The 21,728-nt window shown below is 32.8% G+C and overlaps 4 protein-coding genes and 2 long non-coding RNA genes across 12 annotated transcripts in view; 4 read left to right on the top strand and 2 right to left on the bottom strand.

Annotated features, from left to right (window-relative positions):
- Nucleotides 1-168: 168 nt before the first annotated feature.
- Nucleotides 169-2,110, top strand: LOC107064342 (uncharacterized). The gene has a single exon (XM_015316961.2). It carries the CDS (start codon nt 768-770, stop codon nt 1,905-1,907), a length of 1,140 nt encoding a protein of 379 aa, XP_015172447.1. The 5' UTR covers nt 169-767; the 3' UTR covers nt 1,908-2,110.
- Nucleotides 2,111-2,244: 134 nt separating this feature from the next.
- Nucleotides 2,245-3,500, top strand: LOC107064341 (tetratricopeptide repeat protein 12). 3 transcript variants are annotated; one of them, XM_015316960.2, is made up of 4 exons: nt 2,252-2,526; nt 2,600-2,797; nt 2,919-3,311; nt 3,383-3,500. In XM_015316960.2, the coding sequence occupies exons 1-4, from the start codon at nt 2,394-2,396 to the stop codon at nt 3,427-3,429; spliced, it is 771 nt and encodes a 256-aa protein (XP_015172446.2). In that variant the 5' UTR covers nt 2,252-2,393; the 3' UTR covers nt 3,430-3,500. The 3 variants fall into 3 exon arrangements, with proteins under 3 accessions (XP_089034519.1, XP_015172446.2, XP_089034518.1); XM_089178393.1 differs by having other exon boundaries at nt 2,245-2,526; nt 2,621-2,797; nt 2,919-3,437; XM_089178392.1 differs by having other exon boundaries at nt 2,254-2,526; nt 2,919-3,437.
- LOC107064340 (UPF0415 protein C7orf25 homolog) lies at nt 3,444-5,166 on the bottom strand. The gene is made up of 3 exons (XM_015316959.2): nt 5,011-5,166; nt 3,935-4,918; nt 3,444-3,696 (listed from the first exon to the last, which is right to left on the bottom strand). The coding sequence occupies exons 1-3, from the start codon at nt 5,164-5,166 to the stop codon at nt 3,610-3,612; spliced, it is 1,227 nt and encodes a 408-aa protein (XP_015172445.2). The 3' UTR covers nt 3,444-3,609.
- Nucleotides 5,167-5,497: 331 nt separating this feature from the next.
- Nucleotides 5,498-10,365, top strand: LOC107064339 (zinc finger protein 346). 5 transcript variants are annotated; one of them, XM_089178381.1, is made up of 9 exons: nt 5,498-5,639; nt 5,753-5,959; nt 7,948-8,439; nt 9,063-9,136; nt 9,228-9,374; nt 9,462-9,556; nt 9,642-9,952; nt 10,060-10,128; nt 10,197-10,365. In XM_089178381.1, the coding sequence occupies exons 3-9, from the start codon at nt 8,013-8,015 to the stop codon at nt 10,349-10,351; spliced, it is 1,278 nt and encodes a 425-aa protein (XP_089034507.1). In that variant the 5' UTR covers nt 5,498-5,639; nt 5,753-5,959; nt 7,948-8,012; the 3' UTR covers nt 10,352-10,365. The 5 variants fall into 5 exon arrangements, with proteins under 5 accessions (XP_089034507.1, XP_015172444.1, XP_089034506.1 ...); XM_015316958.2 differs by lacking the exon at nt 5,753-5,959 and having other exon boundaries at nt 5,500-5,639; XM_089178380.1 differs by lacking the exon at nt 5,753-5,959 and having other exon boundaries at nt 5,500-5,639; nt 7,948-8,403.
- A 999-nt stretch (nt 10,366-11,364) lies between these two features.
- Nucleotides 11,365-17,323, bottom strand: LOC149030681 (uncharacterized). Its single transcript, XR_016178514.1, has 2 exons — nt 12,540-17,323; nt 11,365-12,401 (listed from the first exon to the last, which is right to left on the bottom strand). It is a non-coding gene; the product is annotated as an uncharacterized LOC149030681 (long non-coding RNA).
- A 2,449-nt stretch (nt 17,324-19,772) lies between these two features.
- The window catches only part of LOC149030682 (uncharacterized), a 65,828-nt gene continuing 63,872 nt past the window's right edge, over nt 19,773-21,728 (top strand). Inside the window, exon 1 of the long non-coding RNA XR_016178518.1 lies at nt 19,773-21,548. This is a non-coding gene — a long non-coding RNA (uncharacterized LOC149030682). The remainder of the gene's footprint in view (nt 21,549-21,728) is intronic.

A 21,728-nucleotide genomic window follows, 5' to 3' on the forward strand; every position in this document is an offset into this window, starting at 1 on the left:
TTATATAAATTACAATATTCAAATTTTTTCAGTCACTATGAAACATATAAAGATTGAAAATAACTTTTTTATTTTTTGGAACTTAAATTTTACAGGTGATTGCAATAAAAAATAATATATAATTGGTCGATGGATTTTTCAAATTCTGCTAAAAAATCAAAAGTAATCAAATTTATTTTTAAGTAATAGAAAAAGAAGCTATCTTCGTACATTTATAGTTTTTTTTTTTTGAAAGATATAATATTATTTCAATCGTATATTAAAATGAAAAATACTGTAAAAGACATAGTATTTCTAATAATAAGTAACAGCATAACAAATGTTGCTATGTCGCAATCCAGATAAAGTTACAACAGAGTAAAACGTTCATAGTTATCTTGCTTTCCGGTAGATGACGCCAGCGTTAATTATGACAAAAATCGATTGCATCCTATGGTATTTTAAAAATGTATTTCCTCTCTCCCTCTCGCTTATACCTTACTGTATCGTATGACAATGACAGAGATCGGCATCACGTACGAATTACATCAGAAAAGAACCATTGGTTAAATCAAAAATTTCCTTCTTATAAACGCGTTTCAACGAAATTACCGCGCTTTCAAAAGAAACGTTTTTGATATTCGGCATAGAATATAGTTCCGAATTTGTAATGGTTGACAGCGGCACGTGTCATGGCGAGTAGTATACTATTGATATAAGCGTAGAGAAGTTGTTCTTTCTGTAATAACTATCAAATATTGCTGACAAAATTCATCAAAGTATAAGAAATGAAGGAAGAAACAATGCTTAGTTTAAAGTGGCACAGTTTTCACTCTCACTTGGCAGTTTCTTTAGATACGTGTTATGAGAAGCAACAGTTTGTGGATCTTTCCTTGGTGTGTAAAGACGGAACAATACTAAAGTGTCATAAGATGGTATTAGCAAATTCGAGTCCTTTCTTTCGACGTTTACTCGTCGCTAATGATCATCCTCATCCAATGATCATACTTCATGATATCGAGGCTGACGATCTTAAAACGATTGTTAATTTCATGTATTGCGGAGAGATAAAAGTAGTTAAAAGTGAGGTTAGAAGGTTGCTAAAGTTGGCTGAAATCTTAGAAGTCACTGGTTTGCGACACATTCAGAGATCATTTTTAACGGGAGAACATTACAATGCTTCTCAAGAAGTTCCTAAAAAGACAACTACAATGGCCCCTTCTAAGGTAGAAGACAACAGGAACTCTAACAAGAGTGGTGCAAATTCTGACTTCAGATCAAAGGTTCAAAACAAGAATGCATCTCAGTCTTCTACATTTCTGTCTTCACTTCATCCGTGTAGTAGCACGTCTAAAACTTCCCAAGATACTGCCAAAAGAAATGAAGAAAGTAACATTACTTCTTCGAGCCAACGATTTGAAAGTAGTAGACCCAACCATAATAAAATAGACATTAATGACATTCCAAGTACAAGTAAAGGTTTACAACCACAAATGAATTCAAAAAGAAAAACATCTGATGAATCTGTTATCAGTTGGCAAAAAATTTTATCTACTATATCGAAAGATAAGCAACTGCCATTAAAAAGATTATGTATAATGGATGAAGTGGAAATTACTCCAGGTAAACCTTCCACATCCAAATCTGATATTAAAAGAGACGAGCCATTGGACAGAAGGAAATCAATTGATATAATCCATAATAATACTTCTATGAAATGTGCAGTTTTTATAAAAGATGAATTAGATGTTTCATCAGAGTTAGAAGAAAATGCAGATATGGATCCTCTTGAAATTGAAGAACTTGAAAGTGAAAATACAGAGAATGTTGTTGCCCCTAAACGAACGTACAATTCGTGGAATGTTGATCGGACTTATAATACACGTAAAGTGCTAGATTTTCCACCAAAGAAAGGTCCTAACAGTTAATATGCGGAATATTGAACTTGAATTTATTAAGAGTGATGCTTCTTTAGATTACAAGATTTTGTAATTGTACATTTATTTAAAAGGATAAATCTTGTTAAAAACTTATCCTTGTTATATAATTATAAATAAGGATTAATATTTTAACTTCGTCGCTGTTTGTTATATTGTCTTAATCCCTTCCTAATAAACCAATACGTATAGTAGTTTGTTTATTTTGTTACCCCAGAAAAATCGTTATTAGGCTTTATCATTGGTTTATAATTTATAATCATTTTTCAAATCTAACATAAATAATAAAAAGAATTTTAAATAATAATTTTGTAAATCAATATTACTTACATAGAATGTATTAAGATAAATATTGATTATAAGAATGAAAATTTCTGAACTGTGTTGCCATAGTAACTGTTTCTTTGCTTAATCGTATGTTTATTATGATCTATTAATAGTATTTAAATATAAGTGCTTATAAAGTGAATTAAAAATATGGATTCAAAAAATTCTAGACATAATAATAAACAAATAATAGAATGCGAGCAAGTAATAGAAAATATCAGTTCTACTAATAAACATACAGAAGAAGAGTTTCAGAACTTCATGCACCGAGTAACTGAAATTGGTAGGTTATAATAAGTTGCGAACTGATTCATGTAATTTTGTGAAATTTTTGATTCAAACTTTTTCAATGATAGAAAAAATTGTATCAAAATTAGCATCTTCCGATACTAAAGAACAAGAAGTTGGTCAAATATTAGCAGATAAAATTTTAGATAAAAGAACTCAAGAAGTGATCTCTGACCAGGAAGAATTAAAAATTAAAACTAATCGTACAGTCATTAATAAGTATTCTATAAATGAAAGTACATCCGATCCAAATAAAATGGGACAAGGTAATTCATATAAAATTATATATTTTAACATTTATTTTATATGAATTACTACAATAATTATAATTTTATCTAATTATAAATATTATGTATACATTATAATTCAAATATGTCAAATAATTAGAAGCTTTCATGAAAAGTATTGAAAAAGATGCTAATGAACGAGCAGCAGATAGAAAGATAAGAAATGAACGTGCAGAAACATTAAAAAGAATTGGAAATGGTGCATTTAAAGAAGGAGATTATGAAAAGGCTGTGACATATTTTACCAAAGCAATTGAACAACGTAAAGACTCCACTGTTCTTTGGAATAATAGAGCTCTGTCATATATGAATTTGGAATTATTTGAAAAAGCTTTACATGACTGCGAATGGGCTTTGAAAGTAAATGATTCAAACTTGAAAGCTCTGTTAAATAGCGCTAAATGTTATAAAAATCTTCACAATGAAGAAAAATGCAAAGAGTTTATTAAACTAGCAAGAGAAAAAAATCCACATTTCAAAAAATTTGTTGATGGTATTAAAATTTGTATTTTTTTGTTAAATTATACTTTTTTTGCAGAATGTAAATATCATTTATTATTGCAGATTTTGAAAAAGATTTAGGTACAATAGACATAATCGACGATGTTTAAATTATACAACTGTATATAAATCTTCTTTCTATAATGAATACAACAGTAACGATTAATAATTATCCAATTCTAATATTTGATCATTGATTAATAAGAAAAGTATTTAAAAAAATGTTTATAAACTAAACACTTAATAGATGTTAATGATTTTATAATATAAATAAAAATATATAATTAATATCAAAATTTATCAATTTTTGTAGCATAGAGTTCTTTGTTTTCAGAAAGCGATCTTGGTTCGTGTAGGAAGACTGTACACTCAATGCCCTGAAATAAAATAATTTAATTGATATAAAGTATTACAAATATTTTAACATGTTAAATACCAAGCTTTTTTTGTTTAACTTTATATTCAGGTTATGATAATCTGTCAGTTAAAGAGCAACACAACAATGTTAACAACTGGCGACCAACATGGCCTGAACAGAAAGTATATTGTCGATCACTAGTGACCAATGTGGCATTTAACATGTTAAGAATGGATAATAAAGTACAAATGTAATACCTGCATTCGAGCTGCTCTAACGAAACCTTCATTCGCAGAAACAGTAATACTTTTCATGCTTTCACCGCTAGCAAAAACTAACCGTGATCTATCCTTAATTTTTCCACCTAAGCTCAATTGTTCCATAATCCTGCCAGTTTGTACATCATCTATAATTTTCACTCTTTTTAATAATTCCTGTGCTCTTAACGTTTCTTTAGGACCACCAATTACATCTATGATATTCATAAAATTCTTGTAGGCAGTTTGACAAATGACAATTGTTTTTCCTTTAAATAATTTGTCTAAAATTGGTTTAACGGGCCTTTTCCTTTCCATTTCAGCTTGTTGCGTTAATAATGGTTCTTTATATACAAAATAATCATATCCATTAGTCATATTAGAAACATATGCCAATAATGTTGAAACATCTAAATTCAAAATTTGGATCTCCTCTGCAATTGATGTTGGATTTAAATTTACCAGATCAAGAACAGGACTCTTTTTGAATTCTTCACTTTGTTCCCTTCCATTAGGATGTGAAACAAATAATGTTTCATCTATCTCTATTTCATTATTTTCATCTTCATAATTATTTATTCTATCACCTTCCACAGTAATACCTATGAACTCCAAGCGTTTTGCTAATATCTCTTCTATACCATATGCAAAGTAAAATACAACTTCGGGTGATTTGTATAAGTACGGATGATGCTTGGCGCATTGCAAATAGAATTCTGCTTGATCTAAGACAGACTTTTGGCCATATTCACCATTACCAAGCGATATCAAAGTAAGAGCTCTGGCATTTCTAGCAATAACCTTAACCCAAGATCCTCCACTCATACAGACAATATCTACTTCCAATCTTGATCCTTCGTATTTGAAAGGTTTCATTACACCAGTTGGTTCTTTGGAATTAAATAGACGCATTACCATTGCATCAAGATGAATTAAATTTGTACTTTGTAGATGTTCTTTCTTAACATTTCCTGTTGATTGTACCTTTATACAAATATATAAATATAATAATGACACAACAATATACTAAAAGAATAAAAAAATGTAGAATTTAAGTATATATTTTTAAAAAGTACCTTTTTCAAGAATCTTATCTCTTGCTGTATCTTTCTAATAAGCTTATCAACCCCATTAACCTTCTCCATGATCTTCAGTCGCTCTATCATATTTTCGCCATTGTAGATTTTTTCTTTGAGACATTTCAAAAGTTCGATTTTTTCTTCCATCGGCATCTATCGTGAAAGCGAGGATCGAACGTACATCGAATATTCCATTAACAATCAAAATTCTTTGAAATGATGTTAGTTCACGGTAGACGAGAGTAATATCGGTGGCCATCTTGAACCGTGGGTCAATACCGCGCAATGTCGTTAGGTCGCTTGTCAAAACCATCTAACCTAACAAATTTTTCATTCTTCTAGACGATCACAGTCAGTGTGTCAAACTACGAACTTTTAGCGATACGTAATTTCCTTCAAAAGTTCATTGTGTAATATAATAATTTAAAAAGTGTGTGTTTATGAAATTGTCTATCTGAAATAGAAAAAACAAAATCATATCGATGCGGTATATATATATAATATAAGTATGTGTGTAAACGTAGAATAGCCCTGTCAAGTTTGCTTCGACGAAAATAGAAACCACATCGGTATTGAGCCTTGAAAAATGTCTAACGCGAAGATAATAAAGAATCCAGAAGTACCGGGTGAGTTTTTATTCTCTATTTATTTTATATGACACTTGACATTTATTCACTTTATTCGTGCACGACGGCTTCCTTCTTCTCTTCTCTTCTCTTATCTTACTTTCTTTCTTTAGTGTCAACAAATATTCAAGTTGAAACGAGTACATGCTATAATCGTATAAGAAAAAACATTAAAGCAGCAATATAGAAATTCGTACAAGTCATTCGATATTTCGACGAATAGTATTCGTGCATAAACTACTTGCATATTCAGCTTTCGTTTCTGAAAAGTACATCTATAAAAACACATGCATCTACACGAAAGAGAAACACCGGTAAAGGTATATAGTAAAAGTTTGATCAACCATCGTGATAAGAGGCCAAACGAAGCGGATTAATCCAAATTCAACGAATAATCGAAACCCGGGTAGAATTATTAACATGTTGAAACCAACGTGTTTCACCGGTGGCTCCACGTGAACTTTTCATCAAGCGGCGTGTACTATCAATGGTTTACATTAGATAATTTTATAAATAACAATATAAGACTGATTATGATAACATAACAAATAACGAACAATTATATTATAAATCCTAATAAACAAATAAAAAAGTAAATTATACTGCTGAGACTGAATTTTTAAATAATTTAAAGAATATTTTGAATACGGAAAATTTGCAATTTAAAAAACAAGCGCTAACGTCAACATGTTACAAAACACGTTTTTTACACGCAAAATAAGATTTCATTTGATGATTAAATAAATAATTATAGATATTTATAACAGTAGGTTCAGTCAAATATTTCTTTGTATTTCAATGCAAAAGTTAAATAAATTTTTTTTTTCATATTTTGTATCCAACTTTCTTCAATGATACTGCATCACGTGTATCATAAACACCAGAAATGTTCCAAACAATCTGAGTTGCATTCTTCCTTTTTTTTGTAATAATATTTCGAAATATATCGAATTTCGGTACAATATATATATATATATCGAATATAAAATCGAATATATCGATACAAAATTTATATAGTTTATTGATTTTTTCTAATTAACACATTAATTTTTATTTAAATACAGCTTTACCGAATTAAAAATTGTAAATATACATATATATATATATTTGAATGTATGTATGTATTGTATTTATGTACGTATGTATACCTATGTGTATATACGCCATCAAAGCACCTTTGTTAACCACGCGTTTTGTAGTCTATCATCAATTAACTGCTTTTGAAATCGCTTTGGGATCTGCATTTTTTAATTCAAAATAAGAATTTGTTTTCATCTAAATGATTTTGTTATTTATACAGTGTGTATATAATAATATATATTGTAATAATATAATAGACCCATACTTTTTTAATAACATTGTAATTAGAAATTCATATTTTTCAATGAGAAACAAAATATTTTAATTTTATTATTAAACTAATATTTATATTTTATTTTGCTTTTTTTTACTTTTTAGAAAGCGGCGATTTTTGGATTACATTGTATTTCTATAGAATGTTGAACATTATGTATGCTCAACATAAAATATAATTATTATTATTTATTTATTTTATTATTTCCAAGAAAAACTGTTTCTAGACTAGCACTAGAACATTAGAATCATGTAATACGTATTATATTTCGAAGGTTACGAATATAGAACACACTGTATGAATAACAAAATCATTTTTTCATTACATGAAAGCAAATTATTATTTTGAATTAAAAAATGCAGATCAAAAAGCGATTTCAAAAGCAGCTAATTGATGATAGACTACAAAACGCGTGGTTAACAAAAGTGCTTTGATAGTGTATATACACATAGGTATACATACGTACATAAATACAATACATACATACATTCAAATTTACCAACGCAATCCAGAATTTCAGCTGTATAAATATGCTGTAAAATATAATGATTTAGAATTTAAATATTATTGTTTTTCAAGCTTTAATAAATTCAACAATAGTTTTAAAGTCAAAATCATTCGTAAATTCAGAAAATTTCATAAATACATGTCAATATTTTATAATATATATCTACATATTACAATAAATAAAAAATAACAAAGTGTTGACATACATTTACGAAACAGCCTATATGTTCAATTGTAATAAAACGTATTTATACAACTATTAATATATTTCATTAAATGATGGATTATTATAAATTAGAATAATTTACGAGAAATATTATTAAAATAATTAAACATACAGAAACAAAAAAAATCAACGTACGATTGAATATTTAAATTCTTGTACAATACAAAAAGAAATTACTAATGTCATAAAAAATAATAATTAATTTGTTTCGTTACAATTAGGATTAGAATGTTTCTTACCACCACCTCCGCCACCTCCACCTCCCACAACTTCATCGACGAATGGTATGTTGACGACTGGTGGTACACAAAATCAACAACAGCAGGAACAACAAAAATCAACTGTAGAAACAACGACAACGAAAACGATGACAACGACGTTAACAACGATTACAACGGAAACGATAACGAGCTCAACAACGGTAAATCCGAACACGATACAAACGACTCTTCCAAATTTAGCGGTACCAACTCCGTATATCCTGCACCCTCCGATGCAACCGCAAACACCGTCACAACCAGCCATACCATGGTGGATTTCTACGGAGGCGGACACCTCGGCAGACATGTATGCGCAATGGTACGATACATCGTACAAAACTGCACCAGCTGCAAATACGGTTGTCCAAGTATCAGCGGTTCAACAATCGTCGAAACCGAAGAATAAATATTATAAGCGTAAGAACGAGTTCATCGATCCTGCCCAAGATGCAGGTGATTGAGTTATTTTTTCCATTATTAATAGGCCGTTTAAAAAAAGGTTTGATTCATTTTAAATAATAGAATTCAACCGAGCTTTTTATTGTTGTATTTAAATGCATCTGAGATTTATATATTACAACGTGATTAATGTATATCGTATGAATAATAACACGTGATTATCACGTTGATTCTTGCTTATTGAATTCATGAAAATTTATTCGAATGTATCAAATCATATTTTGATTTACGATGAATACATATCAACGTAGATATACACGTATACATCGCACACGATCATCAACTGATTCTTTGCATTTAGAAAATTGGATCTGAATTTTTGATATTACCTTTTTCATCGAATAAAAACTTTTTGCAAATATACATATATATATATATATATAATATATTATATTTTTTAAATAAAAATATTACAATTGGTGTATATCAAAATCTAAGATTTTAAATGCGATGAGAACGACAGTATATTTTGTAATATCGTATTATAAAAACGTTAGCATAAATACGGCCTTACATTTTTGTTTTCTCTTAAAAATCTACCTGCACGAATCATTTCATTGGAGAAACAAATGTTTACTTTGTTTTTGTTTGTTTATTTGGTTCGCGCTCTCTCTCAGAGAAAGTTGCCAGCGCCCAAAGGGAGTTGTCGGCGCTGATGAAGCCGCTAAAGTGCGATCTCTGTAACGCGGTGGTAAGATTTCTTTATCTGCTAACTTCCATGAAATTTGATCCGCGACACAATGAGGGGAATTGAACAAATAAAAACGATTGGACGTTTACAGATGAACTCCACCCTGCAAGCAAAATTGCATTACGACGGTAAGCCACATCAAAAGAAAGTAACCATGTTTTTAAATCAAAGCGTGAAGAAACAGAAATCGGAAGATGGTCAAGTCAGTAGTACAACTGATTGGCAAAATCAGTGCGATGTAAGTATTCTTTTCGTTTTTTTACGAATTTTTTTAAGGACTGTTACTTGATCCTTATTTCAGAATTTGATATACTTTTAATTTCAGATCTGTAAGACGTGGTTCTCATCGCAAATCGAAGCATCTCAGCATTACTCTGGGAAGAAACATATAAGAGTAGCTCATGGGGGTCTTCGCTCGAGGTATCGAAATGTCCTGACTCATTTCGATCAATTATCATCCAGAGCGTTCGACCGAATTCGATCATGACAATATTGAACGTTCCAGGCCGAAAAAGTCACAGAATCAAAATCAGTACAACCAAATAGATTCGACCGGTCGATACGGCATAGGCATGGCTTTCCAACAAGACGTGCAAGTGCCAGGAACATCCGCCGTGGTATCTGATGTTAGTAACATCATGATGTCACCGCAAGGAACCCCAACTCCCATTTACACACCTCCAGCATATCCCACCCCACTTCGTTGCGATCTCTGCGGTGTCTCCGCGAATCGCCAGGATCAACTAGAAACACACAAACGTGGTGCCAGACACATGAGAATGCTCAAACTAAATGGATTACCCATACCTGAACTACGTATGAGAAAATTGTTCATATTACTTCTTTTTTTTTTTCCTTTGGTTCGTGTTTTCTCGAAAGAGAACATGTATATTTATTTGCAGTATGATTTTTTTATTTTGTAGTTTCTGAAAGTGAAAATGCTTCGAGTTCGTCAGGTCCTATAGATTATTCCATTTATAGAACACCCTCGGGTAAGTATTTTTATTCTACTAAGTTATCCAACGAAAGTCTTGAAAAATGAATATATTTTTTTTTATAGGGCAATATTATTGCGCCCCATGTAATCTGTCGCTGAATTCGGAGAGCACGTTCGCTCAGCACGTGGAAAGTAAGAAACATAAAAATCAATCGAATCCCAAGTCACCGTTGAACTCAGCAGTAATATCGAAGAAAGCAAGATTCAAGAAGAAATAAACGAGAGCAGAACGTATATATCACATATTTTCATTCAAATTTGATTTTTATTCAACAGATTATCGACAATCGTTATGTCGAATAAGTTAGACGCGTTATCGATCTTCACTTTAACGTTTAAAACGGATTTAATAATAAATTTGTGACGTCTTAACATAAAAAACTACGCGTAAGAATCACATTAAAAAACGCGGTAAATTTAACGAGCGTTTTTCCTTTTAAATTAAATACTCGCGGTGAATCTTCGTATCTGCCTGTTATATCGTCAACGCAGATATTAAGAATTAAACTTAAGACCGAACATTCGCCGTCGTCTGCGCCGATGATGAGAAACATAAGCACGTTAAGCTGGGGCCATATTTTAAATGAAATACCGATTAACTTTAAATTAAATTTACGCTAACTCGAGCGGTTACTAAGCGAAGCCGAGACGGAGTTCGTTACAATTTCTCTCGGAAACGATCATCATCGTTCATCATATTTATTCAATTACAAAACTATTAACGCTCGCTTGGATTCAAGTAAGTATTCTCGTTCCTGCCTAGACGTGGAGAATTCGCGAGATCGAATCGTCGTCGTCGTCGTCGTAAGCCGTCCGTCGCGTTACGCGTCGCGTTCTCCCAAGCCTCCCGTGTCATGGCCTATGCGTGAAATTTATGCTTCGCTTGTTCCTCGACCTTCCGTAGAATTTATGACCAAGAGCGAACGAGCCTAACATCGAACCCTCTCGGGTCTATTAATTACCTGCTAAGGCAACGTGTATGACTTATCAACCGTTTACCAGTATCTTTTTTACCTTCACCTTGGTACGACGAATATATGATCGAAAGACCGGTAAACGTATATTGGAGAATACTACTGTGTCAGACACGACGAATCAGAACTAAATTTACGAGCAAGTAAATTTACGATGGATAAAAGCTCGACTCTCGCGATTCCTGGATACGTTCGGAGCAAGACGATAAAGCAAGACGATCATCCACCAAATTCTCTCCAAAGTCGTTTTTCTTCTCTTTTTTTCTTTTCTTTCATTTTTATTATATTTGTTATTTTTCTATTCATGTTGGTCGATACACAACCATCTCTATATTTCTAAGCGAATTCAAAAGAATTCTCTTGGCAATTTGGCGAAGTAAAGGGTTATTTTCTTTCGGAGCCCATTTGTTTTTTGTTTTTCCGCTTTTGGTTCTCTTGCTCTTCTTTCAGCAACTTAAAAAGAAAAACACAAAAGAAGAGAGAGAGAGAGAGAGAGAGAGAGAGAGAGATTAGGATCGTTCTCGCACGGACTTGTAGATCGCTGCTTTATACCTGCGCTTCGGATTTTTATGACCTCCCTGGTTCCACGTTTAGCGTGTTTTCTTTTTTTTTTATTCCCTTCTACAGCTTCCCACTCTATCTTCTCTTTTTCTCCCTGTTTGTTTGTTCACGACATCTACCAAAATCCCTTTTTCCATCTTCTCGTCTACCGCGTAGCTGAATCCAGGGGTGCCACTCTTCTTCCACGTTTTGTTTTCTGACCCGATGCTTTATTAAACCTAAAAAATAAGAGAAAGCGTTGCGTTACATTGTAGCTTCAAGTTTTAAGAGAACTTCTCTTAAAAGAGGATTGAAAGAAAAATTAAAAAAAAAATGAATAAAATAAAAATTAAAAAAAATGGATAAAAAGACAGAAAGAAGAAAAGAAAGATATCGTAAAGAGAAAATTGTCTTTTTGTATTCCAATCACCAATTCCAATATCACCAACATCATCGTTTCCTAGCAATCTTCGAGCATAAATTAGTATGGTATACATAAAATTCTAGGGGATATATTTAAAGGATAGGTTAGCTCGTACAATGAACTGGTAAAATGGAAAACATGCGAATAAATGTAAAACGTTTTATGATGCATACCATTTTATTTTAATGCTTTCTCTCGTGCTAAACAGTTATTACGAGTGAGAGAGAGGGAGAAAATATTAATTAAAGACCAAGATCGCGTCGTCTACATTTATGTGATGTAGTTGCGTATTCGTATGCGTTTACGAGGATGATGTTAATCCGGGAACTTCTAGAATAAGAGAAAGAGAGGGAGAAAGAGAGAGAGAGCGAGAGAGAGAGACAGATATATCTACAAAAAAGGTCGCTCTCAATCTGTCACGCAGCAGATAGTAATGCGCGTAAAAAGCCATTAATCGGAGCGGCTTACGGGCAAGGTTCGCTTCGAATATCGGTGGAATTCGTCGTCAATGACTGGAGAGAATTTCTCAAGAGGAAGATGAGTAGGAGGATGGTAAAGAGTTTGAGGAGACTGTTAGTCGACTTGTTTCCACCTGCGAGAAGACGATGCCGTGACGAAAAAATCAATCGATCGATTCCTTCCACCCCATCCTCCCTCCCATCCCCCTCTCTTTCTCTTTCTACTTTACAGTGATGATGAACCCATATCGAAGATTTCTCTTCACGAATTCTCACCTAAAATCACAAAGAGCATTTTGAAGATAAGTGAGTTAAAAAAAGATCATCGTAAAAGTCCTATTTCATGGTATTTAATATCTATCGAATGATATTAACAAAATCTTGATCACGATTGAAGCATATGTTATGGTAAATATACGAAATCCGTTATATGATTTGATAAATTCATTTGATAAATCAATACACTTCAAAAAACAAAGGATAAAGAAAATTAATAAAATTACATACATTTTCATATTATTTATTGTTCAATAGCTATATAAAATTTTGTTGTTTTATGTTGATGAGCCTAATTATAAGGAAAATTTATTTGAAATATAAAAAAGTAGGCACAAAGATTTAATGCTTTTATAGACAAATTTAAAATAATTTTTTAAAGCGAATTTGATCGTTTTAGCATGTATATGGCTCATATAACGAATAGACTAGCAAGAATCTGAAATTAGTAACGTTTATGAATATTTTGTATTTTAATTAGCACAGTTTGCAATATAACGAATTTGGGAAATTTACGGTAACACATACAAAATTGAATATATTCTATCAATGATGTGGTTTTTTCAGTGTATTTAATATCCACGAGTAATTTATTCTGATTTTCAGAATAATCGACGACGATAATCGAACAAATGTTTAAGCTGATGATCCTTTTTTTCTTATTTTTTGTCGAATGTGCTTGGAAATCATTGAAATTCTCTGAAGTTTTGATTATTGATGATCTGATTTGAAATAAGATATTTTATAATAATTAATAGTTTGTGTTTCCAAGATATTTATTACTAATTGAGTTAAGTTATATGGAAAGTTATTAATTGTAAGTCATAACTACCTGAAATTGAGTGAATTTAGTATAAAGATTTTTATTTAAAAGAGAAGTTGTTTTATTTTTATTGAATGTTTGTTCATATTTCATTTTTTATTGTTGTTTTAAAATGCTTTTTAAATGAATTATTCAATAGTTAGTATAATATGATTAATATTAACTAAAATTTTATTTAGCTTATAATAAACACATTGCATGCGGGTACATTTCGCCTTGCCTGCACTTAAACGTGCAGTAAGACGCGTTGGTCATTCAGTAAAATCGCAATAAATCGGAAACTACTTCGAACAAACCTCATACATACAATGCCCATCGTATTTATACGATAACCGCTCTCTAGCACAAATCTAGTAAATACGTACTTTTACGTGACCTGTGCTCCAGTGTTAGACTATTTAAAACATAAAAGTACATTTCCCGCATGCAATGTGTTGAACTATGGTTTAGTAGTTTAATTATATAATGTAAGAGTTATCTTACGGGTTGATAATTTTTGCTAAAATGAAAATTACTAAATTATGGTACCCGTATTGTGTTTAAATAATTTTGTCATTATGAGGTTTATTAAGTTTCTATATAATTTGGCTCAATTATACAATTTAAGAAATAGTAATTATTTAAATCAAGAAAAAAAAATCAAAGTGGAGATTAGACAATTGTATTGTTTATTTTTCTAAATTAATACTTGAATAATTAATGTTTATTTTTTTGTTGATAATAATTACTTTTACGATATTTATTATTATGCAATTTGAGAAATCTGAGATAATTTAACGAAGAAAATTAGAAAGAGCAAACCTTTTAATGGATTCGTATTCGACTAGGTATAAAACAAACTGGTAATGAAAAAAAAAAAGAAAAGAAAGAAAGAAAAAGAGAGAAAGAAATCGTATTGTGGAATCAAAACGAGCTCGAGCAAAAGTCACTAAAATAGGTACACACAGGCTAAAACGAATCATTATGGTTTCGTTTGGCGTAAGAGCGCTCGCGCGCGCGCGCTTCACTTCTAATTTCGCTAACAAACGACTAACCGAGTTAGCGCGGGAACGGTATAAACGAGTATAAAACGGGGGAACGAACAGCGGCAGCGGCCTCTTTTGTCTCGTGAATTCCATTGTCTGATGAGAGAGAAAGATAGTGATAGAACGGAAAAGACAAAGTTCGTTTGAAATATCCACACAGCGGTACATTTTCTTTCTATTTTTTTTTTCTTATTTTTTTTGTTTATTGTTGTTTTTTTTTCAATACGTCGTCGAACAGAGCTTACGACAAATTCGTACAATTATTTCTCGATTAGGATGAATCAACGAGCCGAGGACGAGATTAGCCCTCTAGGCTAGTTATATCAAGGATAACGAGAGAAAGAAATAGATGGATAGAAAGAAAAATAGACAGAGAGAAAAAAATGCGTAAGCCTTCATGTTCCGCGAGTCGGCTAATTACGGAAGTTTCCTGGACAATTTCGGTATTAATAAAGTTTTTTACGTCTCATCTTGACAAGAGAGTGAGCAGAGAAATAGGGAGAGAAATAAATATGTATATATATATAGGGAAAGAAAAAAGACCCTCTCTTGATTTTATCTGATATTGTTGCCGTTTTTGCGAAGATTTCCTGAAAAAAGCATCAACTATTTAGTTTTAAGTGAAGCTGAGCGTAAATATTATCTTGTACATATAAGCTTAGATATACAGCGTACTTCAGTCATATATAAATACGTACCTTGCCTTTTATTTTTTTTAATCCCTTTCTTTCGACAAATTTGAATGATATTTTACAAGTTGTTTCTTGAACCTTCAAACATTATTCTTACCACGACTAACTCAAAGTAAGTGCTGAAAGATTATTCTTCTATTTCTCGGTAAATGATCAAATAGAAGTGACTAATAAGATAAATACATATCTTGCAAACTTACAAGGCAATAAGAAAGATGGCAATATATATAAAGATATACACATACGTTTTACCAATATAGTATAAATGAACCTAAATGTATGTTGTACAAAAAATACTTATACTCTTAATAATTCCTCTCTCGAAATCAATGAAACTCATGTACCTTATTGTATATATAAGGTGTAATAATCAATTTGGTGCCTTGTTATTAAATTTTTTGGATCAAAATTGCTATCTTTTTTTTTATTAAGTTACTCAGTAGTTTCCTGAAAGATAGACCAAAATTATCAAACACGATGAAAACTAATTTTAAGAATAAAAGATAACTTTATACATAAATATTAAAGTTGTGTTAAAAAGGTATCGAATTAATTGTTACATCAAATAATATACATTAAAGGTAGCACCAAGTGTGTTTGTTATTGGAGTGTTACTTACTTTGGAGCTCCTCATAATCGTAATATTTGAAAATATGACACGATATCTATGAATATAAGACGATGGATATGAAAATAGTCTAACAATAAGTTAAAAATAGTAACAAAAAAATTATTTCATTGTATGATTCGTACAGTATAATCCAATTAGATTCTAATTATAATTCATATTATATTACGGATTATATCATATAATTCGTATTATAATCGTAAATTCTAATGATAATACGTATAATTCGTATAATTATACGAATTATGCAATAAATTAACTTCTTTTAATTTTGTATTTAGAACACTTTCATAATTATTGATATATTATGATATATAATGGGTATAGAGAAAGAAAGAGAGATATGAGAACTATTAACACATTGTTGATCAATTATTATATGCAATAACTTAATAAATTTCGTAATGGGTATATTAATAGTTGAATTATAAAATAATACAAATTTTGATTATATAAAATTTGAAGTTCTCACTAGGAAATACGATGAATAATATTATGTAAGAACAACTTACACAATTTCATATTTGAAAAATTACATAAGTTGATTCCATCTTTAAATACGAATATACCTGTGATCGATCAATAATGTGTTAAGAATTATTATATGTTGATGTTCGGAATTTAGAAGGAAATCGATCCACGTAAAATTTCTTTTTCTCCTTCTTCTTCAGAAAAAAAGTAGAAAAGAAATAAGAAGAAGAAGAAAAAAAAGAAAGAATAGTATTCCCGTGATTACTCGTCGTTTCTCTCGATCCTTTAGAGATACCGCAACGGAAGGAAGGAGTTTTTATCAATGGTACTGATTCCACTTGACTCGGCTATGGGTACGGAAGAGAAGGAAGATCGGAGGGAATAAAAAGTGATCGAGAGGAGACGCATTTCGAAGTAGAAGGAAGGAGGAGAGAGGGGCTGACCTTGCAGGTCTCCACGGGGCCACCAATGTAGACTGACGAGAAAAGAAAAATCCTGATGCTCCTAAATGCGGGCGGTGTGATGTCATGCGGAAATAGCAGTCGGACGCGATGGTGCCGTGTCGGCGTGCGAAGGAAGAACAGAAAGAGAGGAAGAGTAAAAGAGTCTGCCGAGAGACGCCAGAGGAGAATCTCGATCGCTCGACTTGGCCGATTACCTCCTCTCCATAAGCTTATAGTGAACAATTGAGTGAGATAGAGAGAGAGAGAGAGAGAGAGAGAGAGGAGAGATAACACAAAATGGAAAAGATCTTAAAAAACGCCTTATTTTCTAACTCGTCATTCAACGACTAATCCAGTCTCCTATTTATTCGACTCCATGATAGTAGATGCTATTAAACAGATTATCCACGATTTTTCCGACCTATCCGTTTCAATTACTTACTAATTTACTATATCCGCTGACGGTGACCGTAGTATCGGCAATGAACGCCGAGAGATCGTTGAAATTGTTTAACTCCGATCGTGGTCCCGTCAAATTTAACACATTTTGTTTATCATTTCCTTCATCGTTTCCATAAGATTCTATCTTTGAATTGTGAAATGAATGTATCGTTGAAATACGAGCCTCGGCATTCACGTTTTTTTCTTTTTTTGACATTTTTTCAGTGAACATGAATATTGTAATTTATATAAGGTAAGTATATACGCGTAAGTTGGATAAAAGATCAATTCTTTTAATACTTGAAAGAAACGAAATACCGTTTATTGCATACGCGCGCGTATCGCGATACAAAATGCAGAGTGTCTCTTAAGTGTTTGAAAGAGAAAGTAGCGACGCGTGTGTTCCATGAGATCCATCCTTTCGTCCACGAACATTCCAAGGCTTATAAAGATCATCTGCCATAAACGCGAATGCGTGAAGATGCGATCTTTACGCGAAAAATGGAAATTAAAATGAAAGAATGAATGTGAACGAGATGCAAAATCGAATGTCTTTCATTCATAAAGATAAAATTGAACTAATTTCTTTTCATTTCTATTTATTTAGTCTGTATTTTTTAAAATAAATGGTCAGTATACGTATATTAAATATTTTGTTTAGCGTTTAAATAAAGGTGAATATTTATAAGGAATAAAATTACTTTAGAATGTTAACGTAGGGTAAATTCTAATACTTCATTATAAATACTAGCTATTTATTTAAAATATTAACCAACGGTCTTTAAGAATACTGACCAAATTAATATCCAATTAATATAATAGGAGCCTTTTTTTGGTTTCAAATTATTTTAATAATGTATCAAATTTAATCTTCTTGTAAGAAACAAATAGAGAGAGAGAGAGAGAGAGAGACAGAGAGAGATTATTTTCAGTTATTTTCCGCTGTAATAATTATTTCAAGTGTACAGTAATTGAAAAACATAAACACTATTATAACTTGGGTCATTTTTCTAATTATCGAGACAAATTATACCTTAAGATATATATAAATGAACCGTTGGAAAACGGAATCGCATACTTTCGCAATTTCTATTGGAGTTGAGACGATCAGAAAAATGATACTACAGCTTATCTCTTCTTCGCTTCCGCTGTCGAGTCGTCACTTAAGGATCATAATCCGATTTCACGGTAACGATGTACGCGTGCAGCCTGCGAGAAGACCAACAAATTGTTACACCGAAATTTTTCAGGCTTCGCGGAAGTAGTAGATATTGTAAATAATTTGATAAAAAGATGTTCACTTTTTTTTTGAGGTTTGTAAACTTATTGAATATTTGTTTTAATATGTGTAAATACGTATGTGGCGTGAACTCTCGTTCGTTTAATTTGATGCTTATGGAAACTACAATAGCTTATTAAATACGTATCATCGCATTAGCCGTTAAACACGCTAAGTTAATGGATATTTATGAGCTTTAACGAAACGCTCGGTCGGATGAAATAATGCAACTCTATTTCTTTTAAATATTTTATAACGCTCGTAATATCTTTATTGATGCTAAAAAATGATAGGAAATATTTACATATGTACCTATCAATGTCGATGTTATATATCTATCTTATATGTAACGATAAATAATTTGATTACGATTATTTTTCAATTAATGCGATTAACTCGTAAAAGGGATTAGTTACAAAGGTGTTATCGATCGATTTGATTAAGTATTATTTAGTTGAAAAAATAAAGAGTTTTATATTAGTTGTTGGAAAACCATCATTTTATCAGTCACATTATTTTTTTTCAAATAGAAATAAATTTGATAACGTATCTTTCAGTAGAGAACACATTTTTTATAAATTATAAAAAATATGAAAATTGCTTACACTATCCATAATCTGTAATTAAATTATGAATCAAAATCATATAAAACTATATAAAATAATATTTTGATAGAAAAACACAAAACGTTTGACTGGTAGCAATCTATCGTCGATATCATTGCAAATTCAAAATAATAATCGTTAATTATAGGAAGCAAAATGGAGAAAGAGATAGAGAGAAAGAGATAGAGAGAAAGAGGTTGTTCTTCGTAAAAGTGATACGCCGCGGGCGAAAGTCACCAGGAATTCAAGCCCGATAGGTTCGTCGGTAGATTCGAGAGAGAGGGAGAGAGAGAGAGAGAGAGAGAGGTAGAAAGAGTGAGAGTGAGAGAGAACGATGTCACGCCGGTGCGCGGTGGCGCGCATGCGCGCGACTTATACTTGACGGACTCAAAAAATCAATGAACTCGCGGTACGAACGTGGCTGAGGAGATCACTTGTGGAAAATAGAGAAAAGATGTAAAAAGAAGGGAAAGGCAATATATAGTAAGAGCAATAAATATAATTTTGAATAAAAATAGTGAAAAAGAAAGAGAGAGAAAGAAAAAGAATAACAAGTTACAACGATCGAGGAAAAATCGTTGGCATTTGTCGAAGACGACGACGCATCGTGTACGATCGGAGAACGCGGGCGAACGAACGAACGAACGAACGAACGATCTTTCTGTAAAAGAGAAGGAGAAGACTAGAAGTAGTAGGGATACTTGGTTAAGGGGGAGAGAGAGAGGTATAGGAAAATGGAGGACGAGTGGGAAGAGAGGGTGCAGCCCGGGTGGCGGCGCTAGCGTAAGATGGCCGAATAGCGGTACGGCGGATAGCAGACGGGCGACCTCTTCGTTCGGCGCTTTACTTCGGTGCTACATTCGGCTGGTGGTGCGTTCGTTCGTTCGGTTTCGCCGCCGCCACCGCTACCACCGTTGCTGTCGCACGAGTTCGTTTCGGCTCGGCTTTACTCGGCGCTTCAGTTCGTGTCCTCTCGCTGCGCACGACGGACGTGTCTTTCGGTGATCGCGCAGAGAACGTATGTTCATATATATGATATAGGGACATACATAATACACATATATACATATATATATATATATATATATATATATATATAGACTGCACTCTCTCGGACTACTACCACCAACGAGTATTTTTCTTGTTAAATACAGAGAAAAAGAGAGAGAGAGAGAGAAAAAATAGTATAAGTCAAAAATATAGAGACGACACGGAAGAGAAAGAAAAAATAATTAAAAGATATAGACACAGCAGTGCAATTGTGTATAAGCGAGGTTACTATATCACGGTGAAGTAAGGTAGTGTCTCGTTGTTAAAAATAAAAAAATAAAAGGTGAAAAAAGAAAGTAGACGAAGAGAAAGGAAAGGAAAAGGCCTTTGGTTTTTCGTCGGAACTTGGCTTCCTATTGTAGGCGTCCTTTTTTTGTGAAACTGTGAACGATGATCCTGTGTGAAAGTGAACGAAGGTGAAGATTCAAGTGCGCGATTCTAAAAGGGTGCCGATCTCTCGCGCGTGTCCACCTTTCTATCTCTATCTATCGCTATCTCTTCCTACCACCCTCCCCCACCACCCTCATTCTCTCGCGTTAACCGCGAGTGCCGCGAGTTAAAATGGCGTTCGGCTTCGTCCGCAAGAGCGCTTTTCCGTACAGCATCGCTTCAAAGCAATCTTCTTGTGGCTGGTCATCGTCATCGTTATCGTTATCATCATCATCATCGTCATCATCATCGTCGTCATCATCATCATCATCATCATCATCGTTATTATCATCGTCATTGTCATCCTCGTAATCGTTGCAGTTGTTTTTAACGTTGTGCCGCGTTCTCTCTTTGAACAGCTCGCGTTTTTTCCAATCCTTAGCGAGTGTAAAGAAGGAGAAGAAGAAAAAGAAGACGGAGAGAAACCTTTCTCCTCGACTCGTCCTTTCGCTCTCCGCGCGCCACCACATCCCGCGTCCGTCCTGCACCTTCTCTCTCTCCTCTTCATTCTACTCTTCTCTCTTTCTCTCTTCTTTTTCCTCTCCTCTCCTCTCCTTTCCTCTCTTCTCTTCTCTTCTCTCCTCTTCTCCAGGCCGCGCGCTCCCGTCGGAGCCAGCCGGCTCGGGCGGCATTCCGCGAATCGCGAACCCGACCGCCTGTCCTCGCGGCAGCCCGAGAAAACGACTTTGCTTCGTATATACGTTCCTCCGCTCCTTCGAACTCACCGTAGACGACTAGCCCCTTCTCGTGCTTTTTCCATCGTTTTTTCCAACCCATCCATACAACGGAATATCCACGACGACGCTACCTTTGGATCTACGGGGACGAGTCACATCTCTCGCATCTTTCTCTTACAGGTGAGTTTAACTTCTTTTTTTTTCTCTCATCCTCGGTCGATAACAAAAGTACTTCATGTACTTATTATTTTACAGGACATATTATTTCTTTCTTTATTTTATCCATTTATTTCTCTCTTTTTTTTATATTTTTTATTAATGTCTTTTCCGTATTCTCTTTCGTTGTTACTTTGCTCAACG

The sequence above is a fragment of the Polistes dominula genome, unplaced genomic scaffold (genome assembly GCF_049000335.1).
Source record: "Polistes dominula isolate Pdom_NZ unplaced genomic scaffold, Pdom_raw_medaka contig_77, whole genome shotgun sequence".
Lineage (NCBI taxonomy): Eukaryota > Metazoa > Arthropoda > Insecta > Hymenoptera > Vespidae > Polistes > Polistes dominula.

What these genes read in the sequence shown, in the direction of transcription:
- LOC107064340 (XM_015316959.2), bottom strand. Translation starts at nt 5,166, where the DNA reads ATGCCGATGGAAGAAAAAATCGAACTTTTGAAATGTCTCAAAGAAAAA. An exon ending in AGATAAGATTCTTGAAAAAG is followed by an intron (nt 4,919 to 5,010) that starts GTACTTTTTAAA and finishes ATTTGTATAAAG; the next exon opens with GTACAATCAACAGGAAATGT. An exon ending in TTAGAGCAGCTCGAATGCAG is followed by an intron (nt 3,697 to 3,934) that starts GTATTACATTTG and finishes ATTTTATTTCAG; the next exon opens with GGCATTGAGTGTACAGTCTT.
- LOC107064342 (XM_015316961.2), top strand. Translation starts at nt 768, where the DNA reads ATGAAGGAAGAAACAATGCTTAGTTTAAAGTGGCACAGTTTTCACTCT.
- LOC107064341 (XM_089178392.1), top strand. Translation starts at nt 2,394, where the DNA reads ATGGATTCAAAAAATTCTAGACATAATAATAAACAAATAATAGAATGC. An exon ending in GCACCGAGTAACTGAAATTG is followed by an intron (nt 2,527 to 2,599) that starts GTAGGTTATAAT and finishes TTTCAATGATAG; the next exon opens with AAAAAATTGTATCAAAATTA. An exon ending in TCCAAATAAAATGGGACAAG is followed by an intron (nt 2,798 to 2,918) that starts GTAATTCATATA and finishes TCAAATAATTAG; the next exon opens with AAGCTTTCATGAAAAGTATT.
- LOC107064339 (XM_015316958.2), top strand. Translation starts at nt 5,600, where the DNA reads ATGTCTAACGCGAAGATAATAAAGAATCCAGAAGTACCGG. An exon ending in AAAGAATCCAGAAGTACCGG is followed by an intron (nt 5,640 to 7,947) that starts GTGAGTTTTTAT and finishes CGTTACAATTAG; the next exon opens with GATTAGAATGTTTCTTACCA. An exon ending in ATTACCCATACCTGAACTAC is followed by an intron (nt 9,953 to 10,059) that starts GTATGAGAAAAT and finishes TTTATTTTGTAG; the next exon opens with TTTCTGAAAGTGAAAATGCT.